Here is a 27972-nt window from a genome sequence, read left to right as displayed (position 1 = left end):
TTGCTGTTTCTGGCCTGACACACCACTGCAGAGCGAGTGCTCCTCGTAAGACAAAGGGCTGACTGTGACGACCATGCCAGGGCTCCAAGAACTCATGGAGGAAGCGCTGGGGAGCAGAGAGGCCTAGTCTCATCTCTGAAACCAAACACGAAAGCAGCTCCCTGCTTCATTCATGCCTGAGGCCAAGTCCTGGGCATCACTTCAGCTGAAAGAATAAGAACTGCTTGGTCTTATCTGCAAATATCTAATCGGAGGTGTCCAGAAAGAACAAACATGATATTTTTCTTTTTATCAAGGATTCTGTCTCTATACTTTCCAGGTGTTACAAACCAGGAGATTGGGTTTTAGTTCCTGCTTTGCCACTGACTTCTGAGTGACTCTGAGCTTCTGAACTCACCTCCCTGGGCCTCAGTCTATTTACCTGCACAGTGGTTGCCTTGACTCGATCACTGTTCTCCAGTGGGACGATCCTGGGGGTGGGAAGGAAGTAGGAAGGCACCTCACATCTCCACGGTGACTAAAGCACAGACTGGACTTGACCATGTGATTTCTTATGAGGAGATGTTTCTGCAACTAGAGTAAGAAAAAAGCTGGGGAAAGTGGGAGGTCTCAGAAAGCTCACTTCTAAGTGTTGTTGAAAAAACGAAATCCCTCCAGAGTACATTCCTGGGGCTGAGGCAATGTGCAAAGTGGGTTTAAGCTTGGATTGTTGTTTATGATTTTCACACTGACACCCTCAAACTTCAGAGAAAGCAAGAGGAGGTGTGGGCTGTGTACTGAGCCAGCTACGAAGCCAGGATTGGTGGGAGACAGAGGGAGGCTCGAGTTAAGAGGCTGGGCCAGACAGGTGCTCTTGATTTAAAAAGCCACAAAGCAAGGAAATCTCCACCTCCTGCTGTCCTCTCTGAGGCTCCAGGTTGCCTCCTTCTACACAGGGAGAGATTCCAGCTGCTTGGACCTAAATATTTCCACTCCATTCTGTGCTGGTGCAAAGAGCATTCCCACCCAGAGCTGTAGGGGGAAACCTGTTTACAGGTGCGATGCCTTGCCCACCGCGATCGGATGAGCTGGTGTTCTTTGTGAACGGGAGGAAGGTAAGTGCTGGGCGTTCCTACCGCGGCTCCAGAGACAGCAGGAAACCAGTAGCTTGAGGGGCGCTCTTGTGGTCATTGGGCTGAACCCCCTCCAGTCAGGGGCAAGAAGCCAGGGGCTGGGGACCCATCCTAATTTGGCCCGTCCCCCACTCAACTAGAGCTCTGTGCCTGGGGACAGGGAGGAAGCGGGAAAGCACGTGCCTTGGTGTTGGATGAATCCACGTAACCTTGTACAAGTCACTTCGCCTCCCTGAGTCAGAGTCTCACCTTTGGAATCCACTCCTAGGGCGAGTGTAAAGGTGACAAGAAAGCTGCTTCCTTCGTTGGTTAGGAGCCCTAAGTGCTGCTCAGCACTGGGTGCTGGGCCTGATGCGTGGAAGCATTTTATCTGGTAACACATCTTGATCCTCAAATTCAGAAAGACAAGAGATGGAGCCTTTTTAGATTTTTATATTTATCAACTTACTTTTTTGTTGCTGTTGAATCCTCATTATTCAGAATCCTTTGAAATGTCATCACGGTTGATTGGAGTCCTCCTCTTTCCCTGGGTTGTAGCTAAGTTCCGTGGGGAACCTATGTGACAAGGGAAGGGCTCTCCGTTGCCAACGCCCCCTGCATCCTGCCCTCCAGTCCTCCCCGTCGACCCATGCAGGCCACTAGTTGCCCCTCAGCGCCCTCCCAAGGCCCTTGCTCTCCTGAGTCTCTGTCTCCCAAGGGAACCGTCCTGTAGCTCCCAAGGCACATGGCTTCTCTGGGGTCTGGCCACCTCTCTCCCAGGGACTCTCACCCCCTGATCCCCCAAACCTAACTGGGGTTGGTCATGTCCACCCCTCACCCTGGGGCTTGGCTGAACTCATTGTTCCCCCTCTGCCTCTCTCCCCTGTATCCAGTCTCCACAACAAGCAGCCACCATGTGTTCTTCCAAAACTCTCATTCGGGCGCGAGCCCTTCCTGGCTTGTTCCGCTGGCCCAGGCTGTGGAGACGCAAAGGCAGAGGCGGTGCCTTCCTCTCCCTTCTGCCCCGCACCCCTCTGAGTCGTGGGCCCCGCGCTGTAGCTGCAGCAGAGCAGGGAGTCAGTCAAGGGTTAGAAGAAATGCAAGTGGGTGTGTAGCCAAATAATGAAAATACTCTCCAAGCACATTCCAGTAAGAGTGTTTAAAGGACCTGCGGAGGGGTACGCGCAGGCAGAGAAGGGCTTCTTCCTTCGTTGGTTTGGACGCCCCTAGAGATTCAGAAAACAAGTGAATTTTAACATCTCAGCTTGGAAGCATCTTCTTGTAGTTTTTTATTCCTTGAGGTCTACAACAGTTTCTGTTTTGCTTCTGGGGAGAGAGGAAGAACCTAACATGGACAGCCCACTGTACCTTCCTCTCCTCTGATGCGACAGAATGGCTAGAAGTGCTGGCGGCACACCCTGTACCAAGCCGGAGCAAACACACAGAACAAGCAAATGGGAAGGGGGCACCAAAGCAGGTTCCTCGTGGTTTTTGAGTGCTACATCCTCCACTTTTCAAGGGGAGGGACTCTAGTGTCCTACCAGAGCCACCCTGGGTCCTGAGCTAGGACATCAAGGCTCACCACCCGGCCTTCTGCCATTCAGGGGATTGGCAGGCTCCAGGCCTCGCCCAGGTGACAGCAACTCTCCCCACCTCCTCCCTCTGCCACCAGTTGTTAAGAGCCCTGATGTTATCAAATGTGCTCCCTGCCAGAGGCGTCTCACAGGTGCCGGAAACCCTGCCCACCCAGCCTTCCTCCCTGCAGGACCCTTTGCTGCACATGCACCTGCGCACAACTCCCGGGCATGTTTACACAGCAGTGGTCCCGGCTCTGACCGTCTATGAGAGCATGGCTGTCACACTTGCTCTGTGAGTCTCCTGCCCTGTAAGTGTGTGTGAAAGTACTTTGGCCTCATAGCACAAAAAAACAGGTGCAGATGGAATCAGGCCTGTTAGACCCCAGTCGCTAAATGGAATAGGCCACAGCAGACACTGCCCTGGGTCATGGATACAAGCTCCGTAATAATCTCTCTTCTGCTTCCAACACAGGTGATAGAAAGGAATGTGGACCCCGAAGGGACCCTGCTGACCTTCTTACGAAAGAACTGGACCCTTTTTACCAAAGTCCTGGCTGTGTCTATGCGTGCCTTAGAACTTAGGCCAGCTGTGCCTGAGAACGCAGCAAATCTCTCCGTGCAAACAGTTGCCCCCTTGGCCCTTGCTCTCTCTTTGCTTTTGGCAGTGGTTTTAAGGATATTAGGTTAACTGGGTTGTTTTGGAGAGGATAAAGTTTCCCCCAGAGTTTCTTATATCTGATAATTGCTTCGCAGTGAAACGGAAGCTAAGCTCTTTGCTTCAGCACTAATTATTCCCTTGAGAGCTTTCCGAGCCCCCCACCCCACCCCACCGCCCGCCCAGGGCTGTTATGTAACAGAGGCTTGTGTGGCATGTGCCCTGCCCCTTCGTGAAACCATGTTCCCCAGATGCAGGGACAGCGTGTGTCAAAGGAACAGACTTCCTTTCCCTGCATCTGTTTCCTCACTGCACCATTTCACATTCTGAAATATAGATCTTCGTCCTGGCAAACATGTTTTAATTGGTAAATCTGATGATCTCTCAGAGAAGCCAAATAAATAAATAAATAAATGACAGAAATTATAAATTGATGAAATCAGCCTCTGGACAAGTCTTATTTAAAAGTCCACATGGTTGTGAATTATTAATATTGTCAATGTTTGAAAATTAGGAAATTTCATATTTTTAAAAAATCAAGATTTTTCAGCTTCTCTTGAAAAATGAGAACACAGCCATCCCTACACGGCGACGGCCTTGCTTAGAGCTGAGGAGGGACCATTCCTGGTCCCTTCTCTAAAGTGGAGCCGAGCTCCCCAGTCACACCCAGCCCACTTGATTCATTTACAGCACCCCTCTGGTAAGTGTCTGTGGTTTTGATTTGATTTGGGTGAACAAGCCTTGGGGTTAAAAACACACAAATAAAACTCAACAGATAATAGCAATGAAGAGTCGATGATTCTCAAATCTTTTTAGCCAACTTAGTTAATGACATCTAATCCCCTATATTGTGTGGAAATAAACCACAGTGAGGGAGAAGAATGGATAAAGAGAAGGGAGCTTTTCCAGACAGTTTGGGATTGAACCCCAGCCACACCAGAGCAGAGGGACACTCAAGGTGGCATCTGCCAGTAAGGACAGGAGAGTCCCCCAAAGTTTCGACAACCTGTGTTCAAATGCAATACAAATTACTGGGCAAAACTAGTAATACATTGAATTGTTAAGAATAACGTTTTTCTCTTCCAATCATATGATTGGAACCCAGAAAAAACAAATAAGAATTTCCTATGTGACATAAGATTTTTCAAAGGGCTTTTACACCCATTAGCCTACATACAAGATGCTTATAACAAGCCTGTGAAGATAAAGTAGGTATCACTCCTCCCCCTTTGTAAGTGAGAAAACAAGCAACTGAGAGGTTAGTCTTCCCAGTGTCTCACAGCTGATAAGATGTGCAGTGGCCTTTCCTGAGACCTGGAGGCAGGCGAATGCACCTCCTCCCAGCAAAGAAGACCTTCCTCAGTAGCCACACCTGGGGGAGGCAGCCGTACTGCATGCGAATGTCCGCCTTGGCATCTTTTCCTTGACCACCTCCTTCCAGTACGTCTCACAGGAACCAAGTACGCCTGCGGAAGAGGAGGCTGCGGCGCCTGCACCGTGATGGTGTCCAAGAATGACCCCGTGTCCAAGAAGATAAGGTATCCCACCCAGATGCCCAGATGCCAGAGGAGGACCTTGTTTCTTTGCCAGGCTTGTATTCTCATCTCACAAACAAGAAAGATTCTTGGATTCCTGCTGTCTCTGGATTTTAGATCCCTCTGAAAAATCTGATAAAAGCTGTGAGCCATCTACTCAGATAATAAATAAACCAACTGCATTTTCCATACCATTTTAGGGAGATCATGGACCTCCCAAGACCCAGCCATGCACCCCAGGTTAAGAAACTTCAATTTAGGTCAGCCATTCATTTTATAGACGAAGAAACTGAGTTTCAAAGAGATGACATGACTTGTTCAAGGTCATACAACTAGTAAGCTATAGAACAAGGACTCGAACCCACATTTTCTGACTCTGAAGCTAGTGATCTTTCTACTGTTGACTTCAGCCCTTAATTAGAGCCAGATCCTAGAACTTGGGCATCTCTCAAATCCCCTGGCCCAACAAATCAAGAGATGTCTTCAGAACACAGGCCATGCAACACTGTTGAATGACCTTACCCAGAAAGCTTAAAATTAGCCAGCAAAAAAATTCCCAAATGTGTATATATGGGTAAGAGACATAGATGTGCCTTTTGCTTGTTATGAGGTCAGTGTCCCCAAGAACACTAGTTCAAGTCCAACCACACTCCTAGTGGCATGAGTCTATTCCCATTGCTCCCAGGTGGGTCTGTTCTGAGCTTGGGAAGTTTTTCTGAAGTTCAGAATGCCCAGATTCACCTTAAGAATCCCCAGTTCCTACAGGCAGCACAGAATCTGCAGAGAGGACTCTAAATTCTTCTTCCCTGTCACCTCTCCAGTTCCCCACCTCCCAGGCTAAATGATAGGTTTCAGAGGTTTTCTGCTGCCCTTCTTGGTTCCAGGTTCCCCCAGGCGGCAGGACTGTGTTACTCCCCTGACTTTCCTTGTGTTTCTCCTGCAGACACTTCTCTGTCACTGCGTGCCTGGTGCCCATCTGCTCTCTGTATGGAGCTGCTGTCACCACGGTGGAAGGTATTGGAAGCATCAAAACCAGGATTCACCCAGTACAGGTAAGAGCCCATCCTAATTTTCTCATTTCCTAACTTTATCTTTTGACCACATGCTGTGCTGACTGCACTGCCTGAGGCTTCTAGGCTGTGATCAGGTAAGCAGAGGCTTGGGATGCATATTGATCTGAGTAATAACATTTGTTAAGTGGTTTAAAAGAAAGCTGGGAATCCATCCATATTTTATGAGATGAGATGATCACCTTTTTGCATACTTTTCCTACTTGAATGATAAGCAGGACTATTGGAATGTTGATTAATGCCTATTGGACTATGGTCTGGAATGGGTATTGTACAAAGAAAATTACACGTAGAATAAAATGTCTCTGAGGCTAACACAGTAAAGTTTAGGATTAGTCCCTGTGGTACAGAGGTCTTGGGAGTAAAATCAGAAGTGAGAGTGAAGGCTGGGAGTGGTGGCTCACGCCTGTAATCCTAGCACTCTGGAGGCTGAGGCGGGAGGATTGCTCGAGGTCAGGAGTTCAAGACCAGCCTGAGCAAGAGCGAGACCCTGTCTCTACTAAAAATATAAAGAAATGATCTGGACAGCTAAAAATATATATAGAAAAAAAAATTAACCAGGCATGGTGGCACATGCCTGTAGTCCCAGCTACTCAGGAGGCTGAGGCAGAAGGATTGCTTAAGCCCAGGAGTTTGAGGTTGCTGTGAGCTAGGCTGACGCCACGGCACTCTCGCCCAGGCAACAGAGGGAGACTCTGTCTCAAAAAAAAAAAAGAAGTGGGAGTGAGTGGCATCTAAAACCAACTTCACCAGAGCATCAAGATAATTGTGTCTCCAAATCTTAAGCTGAAGCTGGAACAAAGAGGTTGCATTTAAGAGTAATGTGGCATTCATTGGCAGAGAACACATCAATTCCTCTGTCATTGTCATAGGGGCTTGGAAGTCACAGGACAAGATCGATCAACATTGAGTCCTTCTAGGCAATAGCAACCCCGAGGGCCTCTGGGTTTAACCACATAAGAATCAATTCCAAGGGGGTCAGCAAACGCAAAGGACCCGGCAGAGTCTACTGGAGTCTAGTAGGAGATGAGAAAGTACTCACCGCAAGGTTGATAAATCTAAATCCTAGGATTACATTACATTCTGAAACCTATTAATAGAACAGGGCTTCCCAAAATTCAGTGCACTTAAGAATCACCTGGGGAACTGATTAAAGATGTAAATTCTGAGACTCAAGAGATTTGGAGCAGGGGACCCAGGTCCTGCATTTCCTACAATCCCCCCCCCTCCTCCCCCCTGCCCGGGGAAACCAATACTGCTGGTCCGTGGACTACACTTGAAATAGCAAGGATCCAGGACACAGACCAAACTCTTAAACCTTTAAAAGTAGAGCTCCCTTTGAGCCAACACAGAAGAAATTTAAAGAAGAAACCAAAGTGAGATCAACAATAGAGAGTCTCCAAGATAATCAGAAAGATTCTACCTCATAGACAGAACTAAGCTGTGCAAGATGTGGAGGTGTTCAAGGAAACTATTTTTGAAACTTATGCACATTCTCCCTCTAATTATCAATTTCTGGGGAATTCTCATTCTGGAAGTGGAAGCTGCATATTGCTAATTCCCAGTTAGAAGGGTTTGAGCACTTGACCTTGAGAAGTGATTACAATGATAGAATATAGCTTCTGAGTCACTTCCTCCAGGAGCAGCCTAGGCAAAGGGACACTAGCAGACTCTGATCAAGGGATGGTTTTACATCTGACAAGGGAGCCGCAGGCTGCGGAGCGTGGTGAGAGTTGGTGGGAGGAGGAAGGCAGGGCCATGACCATGTGTGTATCTTTCCAGGAGCGGATCGCCAAGAGCCATGGCACCCAGTGTGGCTTCTGCACCCCTGGGATGGTGATGTCCATGTACACGCTACTCAGGAACCACCCGCAGCCCTCAGAGGAGCAACTCATGGAAGCCCTGGGGGGTAAGTCTGACACGGAGAAAGCCCACCACCCCCCAAGGCCAGTGGGGAGTGTGTTCCTGGCTGCTCCGCACCACCCTCCACGTCATCCCAGCCCCCCCCCCCCCCCCGCAGGCCCCTGCTTCAGTTGCTATCAGAGCACGTGCCTGGCACGGCCTGTACAGAGCTAGCACAGTGCACATAGCCACCCCCCTCCTCTCCATCTAGGGGCTCATTTGGCTGCCTTTGTTGGGGACCTGTATTCGTTTCCTAGGGCTGCCCTGACAAAGTACCACAAACTGGTTGGCTTAAAACAACAGAAACGTATTCTCTCACAGTTCTGGAGGCTGTAATTCTGATGTCAAGGTGCCAGCAAGACCATACTCTCTGTGAAGCCTCTAGAGGAGGCCCCTTCCTTGCCTCTTCCTAGCTTCTGGGGGTGGACAGTAGTCCTTGGTGTTTCTTGGCCTGTAAATGCAGCACTCCAATCTGCTCTCATATCGTCACACGGCCTTCTTTTCCATATGTCTGTGTCCAAATTTCCCCCTTCTTATCGGACACGAGTCATTGGATTTGGCCCTAACTTAATCCAGCATAACTTCATCTTAACCTGATCACATCTGCAGAGACCTTATTTCCAAATAAGCTCATGTTCACAGGTTTCAGGGACACAATTCAACAGGGCCCTCCACAAATCAAAAGAATCCTTTACATTTTTATATAGGTTTAAGTTACTAAGAGGAGCTCATATACTATCCCTTTTGCAGAATCAATAAACATCAACTTGAGATGTCAATAATCCCTAAACAAGTCATCTGTCAGACACATGAATTCTTAGGTTGAGGTCTGACAGATGAGCACAGACACTCTCCTAATTTGCTCATCTGCCAGCTAATGGTGAGTCTCCCCCCACCCACCCCTTCTCTACTCCAGTACATAAATCAGATTAAGTCACCTAAAATCCCCACCTTCCATAGGTGCTTCTCCTATTTGAGGTCCTTCTGTGGCTCCTTAGGCCTAAAGCGAGGCCAGGCCTAACCTCCCTCAGGCATTCAGAGAAGCCCAACAACTGGCCTCCCTAATTCACACTTCCTCCTCCTCCAGGCAGCTCCCTGCAGCCAGCCTCCTCTGCACCCTGAGTACATCTCCCCCTCTGCACCTGCTCGTGCTGCTCTGAGCCCAGGACACCCTCCCCTGCTCCCCACCAATCCACAGCTCACTCCTCTTCAAGCCCACGCTTCTCTGTGAAGCCTTCACAGATGAACTCTGTTCCACACGGACGCTGCTCCACTCCCACCCTCCAGGCCTTCACCCTTGGACACCTGAGGTTCTCAAACTTTACCATGCAGAATTACCCACTGACCTCTTACATGCAGATTCCTGGCCCACCCCCAAGAGTCTCTGATTCAGGAGAATTGGAGCAGGGCCATGGGTCTGCATGTTTAACAAACACTTCCAGGAGACTCTGATGTAGTGACCTAAAAGGCGTGGAAGGGCACCACTGGCGAACTGTCCAAGGCACGGTACTTTGCTCATCTAGTGCCTTGGAAGTTGCCCATATTTTCCGTTTGAGGATCCCCACTGTCCAACCTAGTGTCTGAAACATGGCTGTTGTCAGTAGATACACATTGAATGAATAAATTAATAAATGGATGAAAGTGACCTCACCAGCTAGACATCATCTTTAGGACAGAAAATAAAACTGAAATTGAGGTGGTGGGGAGCATAATTACTAAGCAGAGGAAAAAAGCATTAGACGTTTTGGCAGATATTAAAATAACCTCAAAAATAAAAGCTGGGTTTATTTCAACTTTCAAAAGACACCGGAAAGCACAAAGCCTACCAACAACCACGCTTCCTCTCTGATTAGGTAACCTGTGCCGCTGCACTGGGTATCGGCCAATTCTCGAGAGTGGAAGGACCTTCTGCATGGTGAGTAGCTGACTGTGGGGACACCCACCGGGCAAGAATAACAGTGACAGCCGGTCAAGTCTAGGGACACAGGAAGTGAATGTTTTTAGACCATCTCAACAGACTGTAAGGGAGACCACGTGAGTTAGCTGCACTAACTGTCGAGATGGGGGAACATTACACCACCTTCCATGTTGTCCAGTCAAAGCCACAGAGGGAAGTCGGGCGATCTCACCAGCCATCCAGACGCCTCCCATGACCAGTTAAGTGAGGCATCTGGACAGGAGGGGTAAGAGGGCCCCAGCAAACCCAGGGAGACAAAGGGATGCAATGGGCTGGAGTCTGCTTTGGGGAGGCAAGGTTAGCTCCAGAATCCAGCCAGCTGCGAAGGTGGGAGCAGAAAAGAACCTGACATGCAGAGTGGGATCCGAAGCAGTCCCAGTAAAAGAGCGCAGGGAGTTTCTGCTATAAAATGGGGACGCTTCGCCGGGTTGCTGTGAAACCCAAGTGAGTCTTGCTTGGCACTTAGCAAGAGTTCAACAGTTATTGAGAGTGTTGTTGACACATGAATAGTGTTTGACATGGGGACCAGGCACGCACATCTGATGGCCCTCTGCTGAGGCCAGGATGGATGTAGGCAGTGCAGACCTCAGACCCCTCTCTGGTCCTCCTCCAGCTGTTCTCAGGATTCCCTGGGGCCAAGGTGACTTGCCCACCTGGAGCCTCACCTTTCTTCTAAATCATTCTCCATGTGTGGTCTTGACCCCACTCCTAGGCCAGACATAGCCTCTTTCCAGAGTCTATCTAGGGCAGATCATAACAGCCAGAGTCTGCACGCCTGGGTCGGAGGGTGGCCAAGGAGCAGCTGTTTGTGGAGGGAATGGACCAGGCTTGGCCATCCAGGCTGGGGGCTCACAGGGCCTTTGAGGCCTCTCACTGGTACAGCACAGAGCAGGGCAGGAGAGAGCGCAGCAGCCGAAGGCTGGGGCCTCTGTGCTCTTTGCCGCAGCTCCACAAACAGCAGAGGTGGGCCTACACGTAGACCAGCAGTGCGTCCCACACCCTAGATCCAGGCATGTCGCCCGTGCACACGTGTCCCAGACTTCTACAGCCACACCAGGGAGCCAAAGGTGACAAGCTGAGAAGTAAAATAAATAGCTCATAAGCCCAGCAAATTGCTGGTGTAAATGGAAAAGCACTTGTGAAATGCAAATAAAAGAGGTTAAAGGAAACTTCTTTCCTATGGATGTGGATGTTATGCACCTTTCCAGGCACACAGACTCTGGGAATAAAGGCAAAAATGTGCTCAGACGCCCTGCCCTAGAGCCAACAGGTCCCATGGGACTGTAATGGGAGAAGCAGCCCAGCCTCAGAGGGAAGGTGCAAGACCTATATGGACCAGGCCAAGAGAAGACTGGCTTTTTTCCAGTACTGTTCCCTAGTGGTCCCTTGCAGAAACTCTCAGAACCTTGAGTAGGAAGCGCTGCTTGCGTGGTCCAGGTGTTTTTGCTTCTTGGGCAGAATTAGAAAGGTGGCAGCTTGGGACACTTAAGCAGAGACAGAGAACTGAACTGTCAGAAGAACGTATTTTGCTAGATACTTAGGAGAAATATTTGAGGAAGAAGATACAAGAGGTAAGTTAGGAGGAAATGGGAACTGAAGTTACCAGCAAATGGAAACCTGCTTTAAAATTCATTGCCAACTCATCCCCAGACGGCCCAGGCAGATAGCAAATGTCTGGGAGATCTGGTTACCAAAATGGCTTCCTTTTCTCTTGTCTTCCTCTTCTTTTTCTTTTCTTGTTTCTTCTTTTTTTTTTTTTTTTTTTTTTTTTGCTTTTCCTTATTGTTCTAAAGGCCCTTATTCAATGTTGTTGAATTTTATATATGATACAGAGTGGATACATTGTTATTGCCCTAAAAAGCATCTCATAAATTAATTTTACCAGTAGGAATTAACCTTAAAAATGCATATGTGTTCACAAAGCTGTACATGTAATGAACAAAAACATTCATATATTATATACTATATAACTAGTACAATCCCAAATATATATTATGTCAAAATATCATCAGCAATGATAGTTTATTTCTTTTATACTTCTCTATATTCTATATTTTTTGTATATATTATATATTATATTATAAATTTTATATATTCTATATGTACCATTTTATTTAAAAAAATAGAACAAAAGAAGAAAGGTCTTGTGACTATCCCTGTTCCAACAAAGAAACTACAAGAAGTGGCTTAAAAAGTCTGAAACCTCATTTAAATTGCCAAACCTTTCAGGGCATATACCAATTTACCTACTAAAAAAGTTTTTAATCTAAGGCATTTCACCTTCTTAGGAGTCGGGTGGCTGTCAACAGAAGGGAACAGGGAAATGCTGCTTGGATCAGGGAGAAAATGCTGCGTCCCCACGTGGCAGGGAAAATGACGTGAGTCCCTTTGCTTACCTTGTCCTCTCACTGTGAGTGTTGCTTCGCGCTGCTCAGGGTTGCAGTTTCGTCTGTTAGTTTTAATGGTTGTTCCCCACTTTACTTACAACTGTCCAAAGTGCAGGCGTTCATCTGGGAGCGGAATAAGGTGGTGATCCAAAGCCCATACTCTGATTTTCCCCTCCATAGCCTGAAAGGCTGAAACAACAGAAAAACAAAACTGCTCAGGAAGAGAAAAAACACCTACCCCAACTGTGAATGAGGCCCATGCTCCAGTGGAAGGGACTTCTGTGCCTGCCCTGCTCACAGCCATCGTCCGTCAGTCTCCTGGGTAGAGACAGGGCACTGCCACTTCAGGAGCAGCCGTCCGATGTCATGCAGCGAGTCTGTGGCCCCCACAGCCAGGAAGGCCCCTCCTTAAACATTCCAGTCTCTGGCTTTGCTCTCTGAGAGATACCAGTTTCCAGGAGAGAGCCACCGCCAAATCCTTAAGGGATTTCAACTGAGAGAAGTTGAAATATAGGATGATATAGAGAATCAGCTCCCTGTGAGCCAGGAAATCTGAGAGCACAGAGCTGACCTGGGACAAACGCTGCCCACCCATCCTCTGCGGTATCTATTTCCATCACCCACCTTTTCCCCATTCTTGACTCCCACTGTCACCTTATCTGGGTGTGAAGAAAGTGCGCAATGGCACGGAGGGTGTTGCCCGAGGGGGGCGGGCTGCACCCCCCACAACCACTTCACAGAGGCAGTGGGATCAATACATCCCAAAATCGATTCTCAATATTGTGGTCTCTGGAATTAACTTGGGCAATGACTGGGCTCTAGGAGGCACCTGACTCACTTTAACTAAACTCAAAAGAACATGATATTTAAACCAGAATGTGCTCCAACATTCCTTTATAAAGAGAAACATGATTATAACGTCTTACCATCGCTGAGCCGCACAGGCCTTGGCTGTAGGGAAACACGATAGGAAGGCAAATTGTCGTGAGAAGGCTGCTTGGCGATCAGGGACACGGGCAGTCGCACAGTCTTAATGGGCAGCGTCACAGAAGACCCTGCGCTTCCTCCAGGGGGACCTGCTGGACGGCCAGGTGTCCTCCCCTGTGACTCCTCCTTCTCTTTAAGCTGTCAGTATCTTCCATTTGGTAACTATTAAGTCTTGGCCTAGGACCTGTTTAGGGAAACTTTTCATTTCTCGGCTTTGATTCATTATGTTTGTTTTACATTTTAATTCTCAGGCACAATCTTATTTCTAGGTTTTAGAGATATCCCAGCTACTGCCTATAGTTCTAATTCCAACCAACACAAAAACTGATCATTCATGTGCATTCACGTGGGCCTGTAATACCTCAATCTGTGGCCCTACTAAGAACTTTTACAAGTAAGTGTTCCTTCTGGAATCTAGGAAGATCTAAGACACAGAAAAAGAGGGGATGTATTAGACAAATGTCAGGTCATTTCACCTATTGTCAAAATTACCCTTCAAAATATAGATTATTATTTAAACTTTAGAGAGGTTAAGTATCGTTCCACTGGAGCCGAGCCAAGAGTGTGAACCCAGACCTGTCGGCCCCTGCTGTCCACAGATCCCCCTCTCCACTGCCCTCCCCTCCACCCGGCACCCCATGCTCCCCTCCCAGCTTTCCTCACTTCCTCAGGAACATTTTGTGGCAATAAATGCTTTCCAAAGCCAAAGCAGATCTGATTCAGACAAGATTACCATTTGGGTAACTTTTCACTGTGCTTTAGTTTCCTAATGGGTAAAATGCAGATAATTTACTTTCCTTATACAATTATCGTGGAGGTTAAATAAATTATTAATACATGGCAAAGCACTTGGAATGTAAGCACTCAATAAATGTTAACTTGTTATTAAAGTCAGATTGCGTGTGTGCATTGCCTGTGCGTGCACATGTGTGTTAAGTCATTTTTACTTAAACAACAGGACTTCTCAGAGCTGTTATTATGAATCCTGACTTGGCAGGGAGAGGATAGTGGCTGGGGCACAGTGGAGAGGATTTCTCTATCTTATTTAACCTCTGATAGTTTTTCATAAACTGTGTTGGTGTTTCCCAGAATATTCTTTGCAGTATCTCATAGAATACTCTTTTGGTATCACATTAGTGGCAAATCAGTATCTCTCTTACAATAAGATTCTTATTTTAAATTATTTGGTTTGAACTATTTCCCTGTATAAGGAGAGTGGGAAAGTTATCACTACATTCATCTTGCCTAATTCCTGTAAAGAATTACAACGCTGTTTCCCGCGGAGCTGGGCTGACACGGCCATCTGCTTCTTCCCTTTATAAAGATTTGCACGAAGTTATTTGCGAAAGAGGAGTTCCAGCCCATGGACCCTACCCAGGAGCTCGTATTTCCTCCAGAACTCTTGGTAAGATGAGTTGGGTGTTTTCTGTGCTTGTTTAAATATCATTAGTTTAAAACTCAGTTTTATATAACCACCCATTTTCCTGCCTGTGAAACTGTCAGATTGTGGAAGTGTTTGATCAGATCAAGGTGCCTGCTTCCTCCCCAGCTCGCCGAGCCCTGGGGGACCCCCTGGACACATCCCCTGACGCCTCAGCTGAGGCTGTTTTTTAAAATGATTTCCTCATTACTCTCATCATGCCATGTGGAACGTGTCGCCAGTGCCTGTGCAGGCGATACAGCATTGCTGTGCTTCTACCCATCTTTCCAGAGACGCCCGTGCATTGGCCCCAAGGAGCACTTCCAGGAGGGCTGCCTACTCCTCGTCCTCCCTTCCTTTCACATCTCCATCTTTCTTCATGGGCATCCAGCAGTCCCATTCTATAAAATGCCTACTTCTGAAGGGGTTCTGGTGTGTTTATTCATTATTCATTTATCCAACAAATATTTATCCGTTCAGCAACATGCCAGACCAGGGATGGGGAACCTTTTCATGTTGGAAGGCCACATTAATTTAGCTGTAATCAAATAAAGCCGCATTCAAGAAACTTCAATTAGATGTACTTAAAAATGTACAGTATGTTGTAAAAATATAACTACTGTGTACTTTATCGTTTCAAAAAATGAAACTATTTGTTAATTTTAAAGTTAACTAACCTTTTAATGGCTTTGTTGTCTCTGCTTTTCGTTGGAAAGCATTTGAATATTTGGTTGCAGCATGGAGGTCCACAGTTTCCGCTGATCCTCTAGATGGGTATTGGTCATTTGGGACCTTAAGGGCATCTTGATTTGGGTTAGGTAGGAGAATGCAGATTCACAGCAATAAGTGGTTGAAAAGCAAGAAAGCACTTTTTGGGCATGCTGCTGAAGGTGTGAGTATTCTTCATTTTTTCATATTTCAATTGGATCTTTCTTACCATCAGACAATAACTTTAAAATCTACTAAAAGCTCAATCAATTCCACCTGTAGTTCCTTTTTTTTTTTTTTTTTCTGTCTCACTTTGTTGCCCAGGCTAGAGTGAGTGCCATGGCGTCAGCCTAGCTCACAGCAACCTCAAACTCCTGGGCTCAAGCGATCCTCCTGCCTCAGCCTCCCGAGTAGCTGGGACTACAGGCATGCACCACCATGCCCGGCTAATTTTTCTATATATATATTTTTAGTTGTCCATATAATTTCTTTCTATTTTTAGTAGAGACGAGGTCTCGCTCTTGCTCAGGCTGGTCTCGAACTCCTGACCTTGAGCGATTCACCCGGCCTCCCAGAGTGCTAGGATTACAGGCGTGAGCCACTGCGCCCGGCCCACCTGTAGTTCTTTACGTGCCTTGATGATACCAACCAGGTGAGGCTAAAATGTTAATTTGAGTGTGATGTCATGATTCTCAAAGTCAGTGAACCTTTCATTGTATTCTCCAATTAATAGGTTTGTAACAGCTACGTATTCTTCAAATGATTTGAATATATCATCCTGCTCATCAATGACCTTTGCTAACTGGGGAAATTGTTCATCCAAAATTTCCTTTTGAAAAAGATTTGTTTTGAAAAAAGATAGCTTTTTTCAAAATGCTTGGATTTTTTGCCACATATCATCTATAGACTTAGTTTCATCCTTGCAAAGAAATATTCAAGTCGTTTTGATTTGACATGATATCACACAGAAATGCTGCATTCCTATAGAAATCTTCTTTCAATAATTTACATTGCTGATTCTGCCCTTCGTAAAATTTAATTATCTGTTCTTGCAGAGATAAAATTTTGGCTAACACCTGTCCCTGTGATGGCCAATGCACTTTAGAATGATATGGCAAATGCACACTTAATACCTCATCGCTCAACTTTAACATGTTACGAAACTGACGATGCTGTTGGCACCAGTATAGTTAACAATACTTATAACTTGTTGCAAAGTGTCACTTAAAATAGTAGCTTTAGCACAGAGATCTTGCTGATGCAAGATGCAATGAAAAGAAACGAGAGCATCTAGGTCTGTTAATGTTTTTTTATCTGTGCAATAAACCCTTCGTGTTTTCCTGTCATGGAAGATGTACCATCTGTACATACACTCACTAAATTTACCAAGTTCAGTCCAACTTCATAACATTTATTTTGAAAGTTGTTGAAGATACCTATTTCCTGTGTTCTGTTCCCAAGAGTGTCCAAAATGAGTAAGTCTTCACGGTAAAGAAAATCTTCTGTTATGACCCAAATGAAGTATAAAACCTGCACCAAGTCAGTAGTATCAGTTGATTCATCCGAAGTGATTGAATAATATATATTTTTCTTTTGAAGTATTGCACGAAGTTGTTCTGTTAAGTTGAAGGCTAATTCCTGCTGCCAATCAGTTATGATTGCCCTTGAAAGAGGTAGTTGTTTGTACTTTGAAATGTTATAGGAGTCTAAGCATCCTACAACTTTGACAATGCATTCTTTCACAATTTCTACATCACTGAATGGCTTCCCATTTTTTCCCGAGTATAAAAGCTATTCTATAAGCTGCTTCAGTGGCGTTATTTCCAGGTCTTATTGCTGCTTGAAAGAATTGTCTTTGCTTTTGCTTTTCATCTTTTAATTTCTGCAATACAACCTTTCATGCCTCTCCCTCTAATTTAAAATATTTGTGATCCTTATGAGTGTTATAATGCTGATGAGCATTGAATTTCTTTAATGTTGATATTGCAGCATCGCTAAGCAAGCAAATCATCTTATCTTCAGCAGAAACAAGATAGTATTGCAATTCCCAATCCTTATTTAAAAATCTGTTTTCTTCCTTCAGCATTTTCTTGGTTTTCTTTGACATGATGGGATATTAAGCAGACAGAATTAAAAAATACTGTTGAGCTGTGCAACTATTCACAAATTCTGCTTCAAACAGAAACACAGTGCACCATTCTCAAAAGCTGGTAACAGACTGGTGTAGTCAACCCCCTTAAACTCTCGCCAACCAGCCTGGTGCGGTAGTGGCATCAGTCAGGCAGGGGAAGTTAGAACTAAATCATGAGTGTAGGAGCCGTCAGCTTAGCCTTCATGGCTGACTCATGTTCTAATTGGGCTGGTCAATCTAGGAGGATTATTTCATTGAAACTTATTTTATTCTTTCATATTTTAAATATGTTCATTTTTTAAAAAACAAAAATATAAAAGACAAACAAAAATGTATTAATAAAAATAAAAGGATTTGTTCTGAAAAATTTGGATTTGGTCAAAAGGCCACATTTAAGAACCTAGAAGGCCACATGTGGCTTTACGGCCACACATTCCCCACCCCTCTGTCAGACTCTGTTCTAGGTACTGAATAGACAGCAGGGAAAAAACTAACAAAAAGACCTGCCCTCCAAGAGCTTGCACTCCGGTGAGAGAGAGACAGTTGGCAAAATAATAGATAAAAGACACAGTGTGTTAACAAGTAAGAAGTATTAAGGAAGAAAAAAACAAAACAGAGAAGGAGGATAGGATGCAGGGAGTTGCGATTTTAAATATTCTGGCCAGAGAAGACTTCTCTGAGAAGGTAATATTTGAAGAAAGTCTGGAAGGAAGCGAGGCAGCCCTCCTAGCTGAAAATGTAAGGAGGAGGAGCAAGTGCAAAGGTCCTGAGGGCGGGAGAACACCTGGCCTGATGAAGGGACAGAGCAGAGTCCAGCCTGGTGGGGCAGAGTGAGCGAGGGGTGGTCGGAGGGAGCTAGGGGGGCGGGGCGGGGGCAGGGGGCCATGCTGAGCTTAATGCTGCTCAGCCTTTACTCTGCGTGAGATGAGAAGCTGTTTGGGAGGCTGTTTGGGAGACAGAGGAAGCCGGACGTGCTCTTTTTGAAGTTGAGATGGGCTCGGTCTGGCTGCCGCATTGAGAGTGGCCTGCTGAGGGGAAGGCAGGAGCATCGAGCCCCATCCGGGGACTACTGCCATCCGGAGAGGTGGTGGCGGAGCCAGGCTGCACCAGGCTGCTGGGGTGGCGGTGGTGAGAAGAGAGTGGATTCTGGATATATTTTGGAAGAAAAGCCAACAAGATTTGCTGATGGGTGTGATATGGGTGTGGAAGAGAAAGAAGAATCAAAGCTGACGCGGGGCTTTGGACAGCTGCAAGGGTGAAGTGTGACGTCGCCATTTTCAGGGATGGGGACCACCTCCTGAGGAACAGAGAACTTTTCCTTTTGGGGTTCCTTTGAGGGGGCTTAGAAGGAGATTGGATATAAGAATCTCAGTTTTGGACAAATTAAATTTGAGATGCCTATTTCACAACTAAGAGGTAAAATTGAGTCCCCCAGATATGAGTTTGGATTTCAGAGGAAAAATCCAAGCTGAAAATATCAATTTAGGCGCATTAGTATAATTATGATTTTTAAAGCCATGAGACTACATTATGCTAAATCAATCCATACTGAATGATCAATGACAGGTGCCAGTTTATATTATCATTTTCCCCAAAAAAGCCAGCTAATTATAAAATTCAAGCATTAGCCAATGGGTGTAGTGAGTATCTTTGCAGGCAAACAGACCCCAGAACCCCTGGAATCTCTCTAGAAGTATCTGCCCCTGAGACCTTGTATAACCCAGGAGCACAGGTGTGCACACGAGCACATGTACTTACCATTTGCCCTTAGAGGATGGCCCAGAACCCGGAAAAACGAACGCTGACCTTTTATGGAGAGAGGGTTACCTGGATCTCGCCTGGGACCCTCAAGGATCTCCTGGAGCTGAAGGTGAAACACCCCAAAGCCCCTCTCATCCTGGGCAACACCTCCCTGGGTGAGTGATCACAACGGTTCTAGTTCCACTATTAATGCTGAGCCGAACTTCCTGTTCTCAGGCTACAAAAACTACTTCGAAGGGATGCAAACCTCATTCTTTGTAACAAAGCCAGTGGTCTCCAAAGCTGGATGTGCAGATGCACTGGTAGTGTGTGGGGCGATCCCTTGAGGTGTGGGGGGAAAGTATTAGAGGGTTTTTTTAATCATTTAATTTATCGTGTCCTTTTAAATTTTGTTTTTGTTAAATATTTAATGAACATAATGGATTTTTATAAAATATGTGTGCAGATATTAACAATACAGTGCACACTCATTTACCACCCACACCCACTTTAAGAGTGTGGGCTTCATCAAGAACTTTGAAGGCCCCGTGGGTCTTCCCTTCCTTCTCGAAGGTACTCATTAGCCTGAATTTTGTGCTGGTCAGTCTTTTCTTTATTTTTATAATTTTACCACATATTAATATATTTGATTCGCTAGACAATATGTCATTTAGTTTTACATACTTTTGAACTTCCTATAGACTGACACTGTATTATTTTTCTGCAATTTGCTTTGCTGATTCAAAATTCTTGACCTGAGATTCACCAATACTGTTGCATGTAGCTGTGCTGTATCTGTATCTGTTGCATGTAGCTGTATTGTACGAGTGTGGAACAATCTGCTCACCCATTCTATTGCTGAAACAGGGCTTGTTAAAACAGCTCCATCTGTTTCCAAGTTTTGGCTATTACACATATTCTATATGTCTCCTGGTGCCTATAGGCAAGAGTGTTTTAAGAGCTTGTCATCCTTTTTATTTCCTATTTTTACATAAATGTAGTGAGTATATAAGTAAATAAATACATATATTGGGAAAGCTCGCTCTATAAATTTACTTGGCAGGAGTGTGTGACCACTGCTTTCAAATCTATACATATTCATTGTCAATCTTTAAAGTTTGTAAATGAATATTTTTATGAGAAAATTTCAATGCAAAAAAAAAAGGGGGCATTTTCTCTTTCCTAACTGTCTCTAAAATATATTTACTCTTCAGGACCTGCAATGAAATCTCAAGGACAATTTCACCCAATTCTCCTCTCTCCTGCCCGGATCTCTGAGCTGACCATGGTGACTAAAACAAGTGAAGGTGAGTTCCTGGTGTCGATGAAGAAATGCCTGCACTAAACTTTCACTCACCAAATAACTCACAACCTCCTCATTCATTTACCTTGTCTGGCCTATTTCCAACTCCTCATCATTTTTCTAATGTGATGTTACACCTCCACCATGAAACTTTACTGTCAAAATATTTTCAAGAAATACGAAGTATCCAAATTATATCATTCAAGACTTTGCAGTCACTTGCAGAATGCTTGCCTATAAAATGCCATGATGCCCCAGAGACAATAAAATTGCAGTGTCACTTTGACAGGATGATAGCAAGAGAGAGCAGATGCTGTCCATCAGTGGGACAGTCAATTCCATGGCAGGGAGATGTTTGCAGGGGCAAAGTAGGAGAAATCACCTGGTGCTCACATGCTACTTGTCTCATGGGGACAATGATAGACAAAGACCTTGCTGGGCAAGCACCCCCAGTCACCGACCACACCCTGAAGAGCCTGCTAGTGCAGAGTATTTGTGCCAGGCAAGGTAGAGCTCATGAAGTAGGAAGAAAACATGCAGGTCTTGGCATTCAAGATGCATGGCAAACCCTCTAACAGAAGGAACCTTATTTCATTCCTTTTTCATCTGCCAAGCCCCTAGTTCTTATCTGCATGCATGTAAGTGCTCAGTCAATGGCTGATGGATGAATTAATGGAAAGATGAATGAATGAGTGGGTCAGAAACTTGAATGCAATGGGAGGCAGGGGTGATGATGACGTCCTTAACTTAAGCAACAGGGAGATTGGTTGACTGAACTGAAAGCTTAAGTGAAGATTGACTTGGTCACCATGCGTTTGTGGGAGTCCGTGGTGGAGAGAGGAGACCTGCCATGGCTGCATCACTGCTATCCAGGAGTCCCACCTTCCTGGCCTCTGACCATCATCAACCAAACTCAGACTGTGCTGCAGATCAGCGCGCCTGCCCGTGCCTGGCCCAACCCCTCCCGTTTGAGAGGGAAGCGACCCTTCCTAGGTTTTGCCCAGCACCGGGTTTCATAGCCTCAGTCTCGGGACAATTGAGGTAGCATGCCTGAATGCCATTTAGAAAAACAGAGCAATGTGCTTAGATTTAACAGAAAGCTTGGTGTTGGCAGAAGAGAGAGGAGAGGAAGAGGGACTAGTAGATTGGGCGTATAGACAACCAGTCCAAGCAGAGGTTACAGCAGGAGGCCCTGGCCCAACTCTTCACCCCAGGCATCATTTAGTTCCCCTGTTTTCAGACTTCTCTTGAGCATCACAACCTTGTCCTCAAACAACCCTTAAATAAATAAATGAAAATCAGCTGCTCAGTTTGAAGGAAAGACATCCCTCCCTGTCCCTGAGCCCCTATATCTATCTGTCCCTGAGAGGGCCCTTCACAGCACAATTCAAAATCCTCAGTATAGCCCAAGTCTCTCATCTTACAGATGAGGAAGCCAAGACGCAAAGGAACGTGGATGAGCCTGAGGTCCCCAAGCTGGCTGGTGGTCAGGTTACAAGGTCTCCCACTTTCAACTTGGCACCCATTTCATGGCTGCCCCTGCACCCCCCAGGCCCACCCCACAGTCCGTACTCTGGCTACTTGAATGGACTGCTCACTTTGGTCTCTGCAGCCAAAGTAGAGCCAGATTCTGACATCTGAGGAAACAAACAATGCACCTGCCTTTGGGCCTCTTAAACTTAAAGCGTGAGTACCCTCTAGTGGCTTCCAGGGAAGTTTCTGTGATTCTCAGTCTTTTCCTTAGGCCCAAGAGAGTGCAGGACGCTGGCAGGGGAGGGGTGCACTGGAGCCAGATGTGCCCCCTCCGCGACACTGGTGCCCCCAAGAAATAAATCTCTTCAACAGCTATAATTTTGACTTAAACGTTTGTTTAAATTTTGCTCTCATCCATACCATGTACATGTTGGGCTCTGCATCCATTTTACTTTTCAAAATCTTTAGTATAGTAAGTGCACCAGAAAGTCACTGCATGTTTATCCCATGGACCCATGAACTCTGAAAACCATGCAGTTAAAATGTAATGCCTAGGGCCGGGCGCGGTGGCTCACGCCTGTAATCCTAGCACTCTGGGAGGCCGAGGTGGGCAGATCGTTTGAGCTCAGGAGTTCGAGACCAGCCTGAGCAAGAGCGAGACCCCATCTCTACTAAAAATAGAAAGAAATTATATGGATAGCTAAAAATATATATAGAAAAAAAAAATTAGCCGGGCATGGTGGTGCATGCCTGTAGTCCCAGCTACTCGGGAGGCTGAGACAGGAGGATCGCTTGAGCTCAGGAGTTTGAGGTTGCTGTGAGCTAGGCTGACGCCACGGCACTCACTCTAGCCTGGGCAACAGAGTGAGACTCTGTCTCAAAAAAAAAAAAAAAATGTAATGCCCTTTCTCAGAATCAAAGTTGAAGCTCTTTCCAGCTGCACAAAAGCTAGGTTTTATGGCCAGAAATGGAATAAAACATGAATAGAAGAACTACAATAAATAGAATTTTCTCTGTGTGGCCTAGCACAAAATGTGTCCTGCCTAGCACAAAGTGCGGTGGTAATGTGAGCAATGGAAATAGGATTGTCTAGCTTCAAACTGAGTTTGAAATCTTAAGGGGACTCAGGCAATAGAGCAGACGGCTGGCATTTCACTCCCCTCTGGTGTGGGGCTGCCCTTTTCTACCTACGTCATGTAAGAGGCAGTGATGCTTGTCTGTGTAATGCTTCTGACCTTAATACTAATAGTAATAATAATTTTATGACTTCTTCTCTACTAATAAGGCTCTGGGTCTTCTCTTTAGGGAAAAAGAATTGTGTAACAGGAAACAAGCTTGATAAGGCCAGGATTTTTGCAGAAGTTGAGGGCCGGGCTCCAGTGGAAGCTGCGGGGCTAAGGAAACAACAACCATGGCTGATGGGTCTGAGATGGGCTCAGATCCCACGTCACCGAGCCCCTTTTAGGAGATGCTGAAACAGAGACAGGCTGAGACATTCCAGGGAGGAGGGACAGTTTAGCTGCTTGTGGGCAAGATTTGCTTGGCATAAGGATGACAAGGAGCAGTGAGTGGTTTCCCCCAACGGTTAAGTCAGCGGGGACGGTGGGGGTGTTGAGTATGCCGGCAGAGGTGGGAGAAGTATGGTGCCAAGTACATTTTTAATATTGATCAAACACAACTATGTGGGAGGGCGAAATAGTCTTGAAGATTAATCAACAAAAGAAAAATCAAATCCCAAACTGAGATATGATAAAAACAGACTAGCCCTACTAGTGCTGTCAAATCAAACTCCATGTGAATGTTTCATTCTGCAAACCCCAGGAAGAGAAGGCTTAATTTTAAAAGGCTGCCTAAGTCAGGTCCTGATGGTTTGGGTGGCTATTCACTTTTGAAGATTGATCTGAACCCTTTCATCTCTACTGAAGAGAAACCCTGAAGCTCACACTAATATCCTGCCAATCCTCATAAGTATAGCTGCAGCAGTTGTTAATATTTTGAGTTCCTTCCCTGCCAGGTGACAAATAGCATTGCCCCAGTCCTCCAGGATGCTCACTCATTGCTTCCTTGGCCCCTCTGTGGGAACCCCCAACTTCCTACTTCCAGCAATGCCCAGCATAACCACCCTTGCATGAGTATTCATTGCAAGGGACCAATGCCTCCCCCAAAACTGACTGTTGAAGATTTTGAGTATCAGGTGCAAAACCTGCAATCAAAGTATTACTGATTTTAGCCGGGCGTGGTGGCTCACGCCTGTAATCCTAGCACTCTGGGAGGCCTAGGCGGGAGGATTGTTTGAGCTCAGGAGTTTGAGACCAGCCTGAGAAAGAGCGAGACCCCGTCTCTACTAAAAATAGAAAGAAATTATATGGACAGCTAAAAATATATATAGAAAAAATTAGCCTGACATGGTGGCGCATGCCTGTAGTCCCAGCTACTTGGGAGACTGAGGCAGAAGGATTACTTGAGCCCAGGAGTTTGAGGTTGCTGTGAGCGAGGCTGACGCCATGGCACTCACTCTAGCCTGGGCAACAGAGCGAGACTCTGTCTCAAAAAAAAAAAAGCAAAGTATTACTGATTTTAGACAACAACCTAGGGAATTGAATGAACTTTGCCATTATTTTAATGCTGTCAGATTTATCCCCATTAATCACAAAGCAACTTTGCATAGCTTCACCAAGGTCGGTCAGGAGGGGGTCATAGAAAGTTCTAGTAGGGTCTGCCACCCGCAAGTTTCTACTGTCATTCCTTCTCTCTAGCTTCTATATCCTTGCATCTCTCCCAAGAAGAGCATGGGCCAGCCCAGGGTTTCTCAGCCCTCGCTGCACGGAAGGACCACCTGGGGAGCCTTTTTTAAAGCCCCAAGGATTCTGGCTTAATTGATCTTGGAGCGGGACATCTGTGCTGTTGGGGAGTTCCCAGTGGCTCTCCGTGCAGCCAACGTGGATGGTCACTGCACTAGCTGAACACTGAGGCCCTGGGCCCTGCCATGGTTACAATTCAGCTGCTCCTCTCATGTCACCAGTGAAAGCAATTTGCGTTCCAGGACTGACCATCGGTGCTGGCTGCAGCCTGGCCCAGATGAAGGACACCTTGGCTGAGAGGATATCTGAGCTGCCAGAGGAAAAAACTCAGACATACCGAGCCCTCCTGAAGCACCTGAAGAGTCTGGCAGGCGCGCAGATCCGGAATATGGCAGTACGTCCCCTGGTTTCAATCTTTTTCAATCATTTCACCTAGTTCTTAATCTCACTGAAACATTGGAATATGCATTGGCAGAATCAGTATGCAAAAAGATCTCAGCAGATTCAAAGAACAGGCACAATAAATAAATATTTAAACTTAACAGCCATTATTTAATCAAATATTAGAAGGGAACTCTAAATCAAGTTCAATTGAGTGGCTAAATAGCAACACAGGTGTGAAAAGGAGGGTCTGGTTTTGCCAATTTCATGGTAAGCTTGTCAAAGAACTTAATTTAGTCTTAGGCTGCATTTGTGAAAGTATAGTGTCTAAAACAAGGAGGGTAGCCTCCCCTACTCTGGACTGTTCAAAGCACGGCTGGAGAATAATGCCCAAGTCTGAGAAGCGTACTTTCAGGTCTGGCTGTTTTCAACCACAGAAGAAAACAGAAGAGACATAGTTAGCGTTTCAAAATACACGCGCTCCCTCTCCTACGTAGAGAAGCTGAGAGACAGAACGATTGAGCTGTAACTCTCTCTCCTCAGTCCGTAGGGGGACATATCACAAGCCGGCACAGCTACTCAGACCTCAGTGCAATCCTTGCTGTGGGTGGTGCCACCCTCAACCTCATCTCAGCAGGTAAGCTTTCTCAGAACGCTCGGAGCAGCTCCTGAAGACTCTCTGTCTTTTTTTTTTTTTTTTAAGGAATTGCTTTAAGTAAGAGCCCAGGTCCCTGACTTTCAACTCACCATGGGGAGTTCAGGCTCATGAGGGAAGGCACGCTGAGGCGGGGGCAACCGGTGCTTTCTTCTCAACCACACACATGCACACACATGCACACACGTGAGTACAACCTGGGACCACAGTTAGCCCACATGTTAGCTCACGTGTTTTGCTTGGCCAGTAAACACCAGAGTCATGCACAGAGGCTGGGGAGAGGGTGGGGTTGCAGTGAGCTCCCTGCCTGTGGCCTGAGGGGCAGCTCCCTGCTCCCTCCTCCTCTTCACAGGCCTCCCTCCACCAACGGGCAGTCTGAGGCCTCCCCACAGCACCCTCTAAGTCACCCCCACCCGGCTGCTGTGTAGGAAGCCACAAGTCTAGTGAGGACACACAGTGGACATGAGGACATCGTGGGTCTCTGGGGGAAGGGGGAGCAGGGATTGATTTTAATTGCTGGCTGAGAGGAACATTCCCTTGGGGCGGCTCCCCACTAAGCTACCCTTCCATCTCCCCTGGTGCCCAGGGCACTCACGCTGCCTCCGTCTGCTCCACGGATGCCAACGCCCCCCTTGACAGGGAGCTACCTGTGTGCCGGGCTGTGCTGGGCCCTTCACACAGCTAATCTCTAATCTGCTCCACCTCCTGCTGGGGTCGCTGGCAGAGGGAGGGATGGGTGTTGTCTTAGTCTATTTGTGCTGCTATAACAAAATATCTGAGACTGGGTAATTCATAAAGAACAGAAATCTATTTGCTCACAGTCCTGGAGGCTGGGAAGTCCGAGATCAAGGCGCCAGCATCTGATGAGGGCTGTCTTGCTGCGTCATCCCATGGCAGAAAGCAGAGGGACAAAGAGAGCAAGAGGGGGCCGAACTCCCCCTTTTATAACGGCGGAGTCCTCTTGGCCTAATCACCTCTCAAGGGTCCTATCTCTTAATACTGTCACAATGGCAATTAAATTTCAACATGAGTCTTGAAGGGGACAAAACATTCAAGCCATAGCAGCTGTGAACCTGTGGTCTGATGTCCCAGTGGACGTGCCTGCCTCTCCTCCCCAGCCCTAAAATGGACCTCCTATGGGTGACATGTCCCAGGCACCGGGATCACCAGGGGGAGATGGCAATCTCAGCCCCAGGTGGACTTCCAGAGTGTGTCCAAGCAGGAATGGCGTCCTGGGTGCCATCCCCCTCCCTGAGGTGCTTGCTGGCTAACACAACACAATCCCTCCTGGCTGGGAATTTAGACTTATAGAGAACAGACTTGGTGGCCCAGGAAAAGCGTTCATCCCCCCATGGCCCTCACTGTATATGGCTTCACATGAGACCACAAGGCCATTCGGGGGGAGGAATGGAAGGCTCACCCTGCTGTCTGAGTCAGGCTTTCTGCTCAGTCCCCCAAGCCTGTGGCCTGGGACAACCCCAGGTGACCCCAAAGTCCAGGAGAGGAGAAGCCAAGACTCTGGGGCACCAAGACAATGAGGATGGCCAGGTCTCCATCCAGGACCTTCCACTCCAGCAGCAGTAGGAGGAGGAGCGGCAGCAGCACTAGTGTTCTCCTCCTGGGGTGCTGGTCGTTACCATCTGCTGAAGGTTTCTGCCTCCCCGGCTCAGCCACAGCCATCTCCACCCCAGCACGGCCCCGGCTCCAGCAAGGACAGCCCACAGGCCTGGCAGCAGGACAGGGCCAGGCAGAGGCCAACGGGGGGCTGCTTTGGGGCACCCCTGCCTCCCTCACAGCTGCACCTACGTTCCAACCAGCACGGCCAGATTGTGCCAGGATCAGGGCCGGGCAGAGTCCCCAGACCGTACTCTGATCTCCTCACGGCACCTCCTGTGGCTCCACAAACCACTTCTCAAGGCCAGAGGGCACACTCTGATCACCAAGAGGTGACAGCTGGGCTAGAAGGAGACTTTGCGAATTGTTTATGTTGCTTTAAAGGTGTAAGTGTCTGTCTTAGGAGCTGACAAAAGCAGCGAGAACAAAAACAAATCCAACTATTCAAACTTGGTCAATAGCGGAAACAAGCTCTGACTTAGCTTCAGTTACGCCCTTAACGTGGGTTTTCACAGGTGACCATGAGCGTTGAGCGGGTTCTGTTTAGCTAACCAGCCTGCCCTGAAAGGTGAAAGCCGCACTTGC

General features: G+C 46.8%; 1 protein-coding gene and 1 long non-coding RNA gene across 2 annotated transcripts in view; one reads left to right on the top strand and one right to left on the bottom strand.

The window, feature by feature from the left end:
- The first annotated feature begins 1017 nt into the window (after positions 1–1017).
- Positions 1018–27972, top strand: part of LOC138395123 (aldehyde oxidase 2) — a 76462-nt gene continuing 49507 nt past the window's right edge. The window contains exons 1-12 of the mRNA XM_069487657.1: positions 1018–1094; positions 3141–3198; positions 4765–4861; positions 5802–5910; positions 7711–7837; positions 9684–9745; positions 12076–12165; positions 14486–14566; positions 19192–19336; positions 20375–20467; positions 24980–25131; positions 25662–25755. Coding sequence (XP_069343758.1) covers positions 1041–1094; positions 3141–3198; positions 4765–4861; positions 5802–5910; positions 7711–7837; positions 9684–9745; positions 12076–12165; positions 14486–14566; positions 19192–19336; positions 20375–20467; positions 24980–25131; positions 25662–25755 — 1162 coding nt within the window. The 5' untranslated portion in view covers positions 1018–1040. The remainder of the gene's footprint in view (positions 1095–3140; positions 3199–4764; positions 4862–5801; positions 5911–7710; positions 7838–9683; positions 9746–12075; positions 12166–14485; positions 14567–19191; positions 19337–20374; positions 20468–24979; positions 25132–25661; positions 25756–27972) is intronic.
- LOC138395721 (uncharacterized) lies at positions 1032–27484 on the bottom strand. The gene is made up of 3 exons (XR_011235551.1): positions 27411–27484; positions 12184–12363; positions 1032–1501 (listed from the first exon to the last, which is right to left on the bottom strand). It is a non-coding gene; the product is annotated as an uncharacterized lncRNA (long non-coding RNA).

This window comes from Eulemur rufifrons, chromosome 1 (genome assembly GCF_041146395.1).
Source record: "Eulemur rufifrons isolate Redbay chromosome 1, OSU_ERuf_1, whole genome shotgun sequence".
Lineage (NCBI taxonomy): Eukaryota > Metazoa > Chordata > Mammalia > Primates > Lemuridae > Eulemur > Eulemur rufifrons.
Note: the sequence above shows the minus strand (reverse complement) of the source record. Positions and strands in the feature narration are given on the sequence as shown.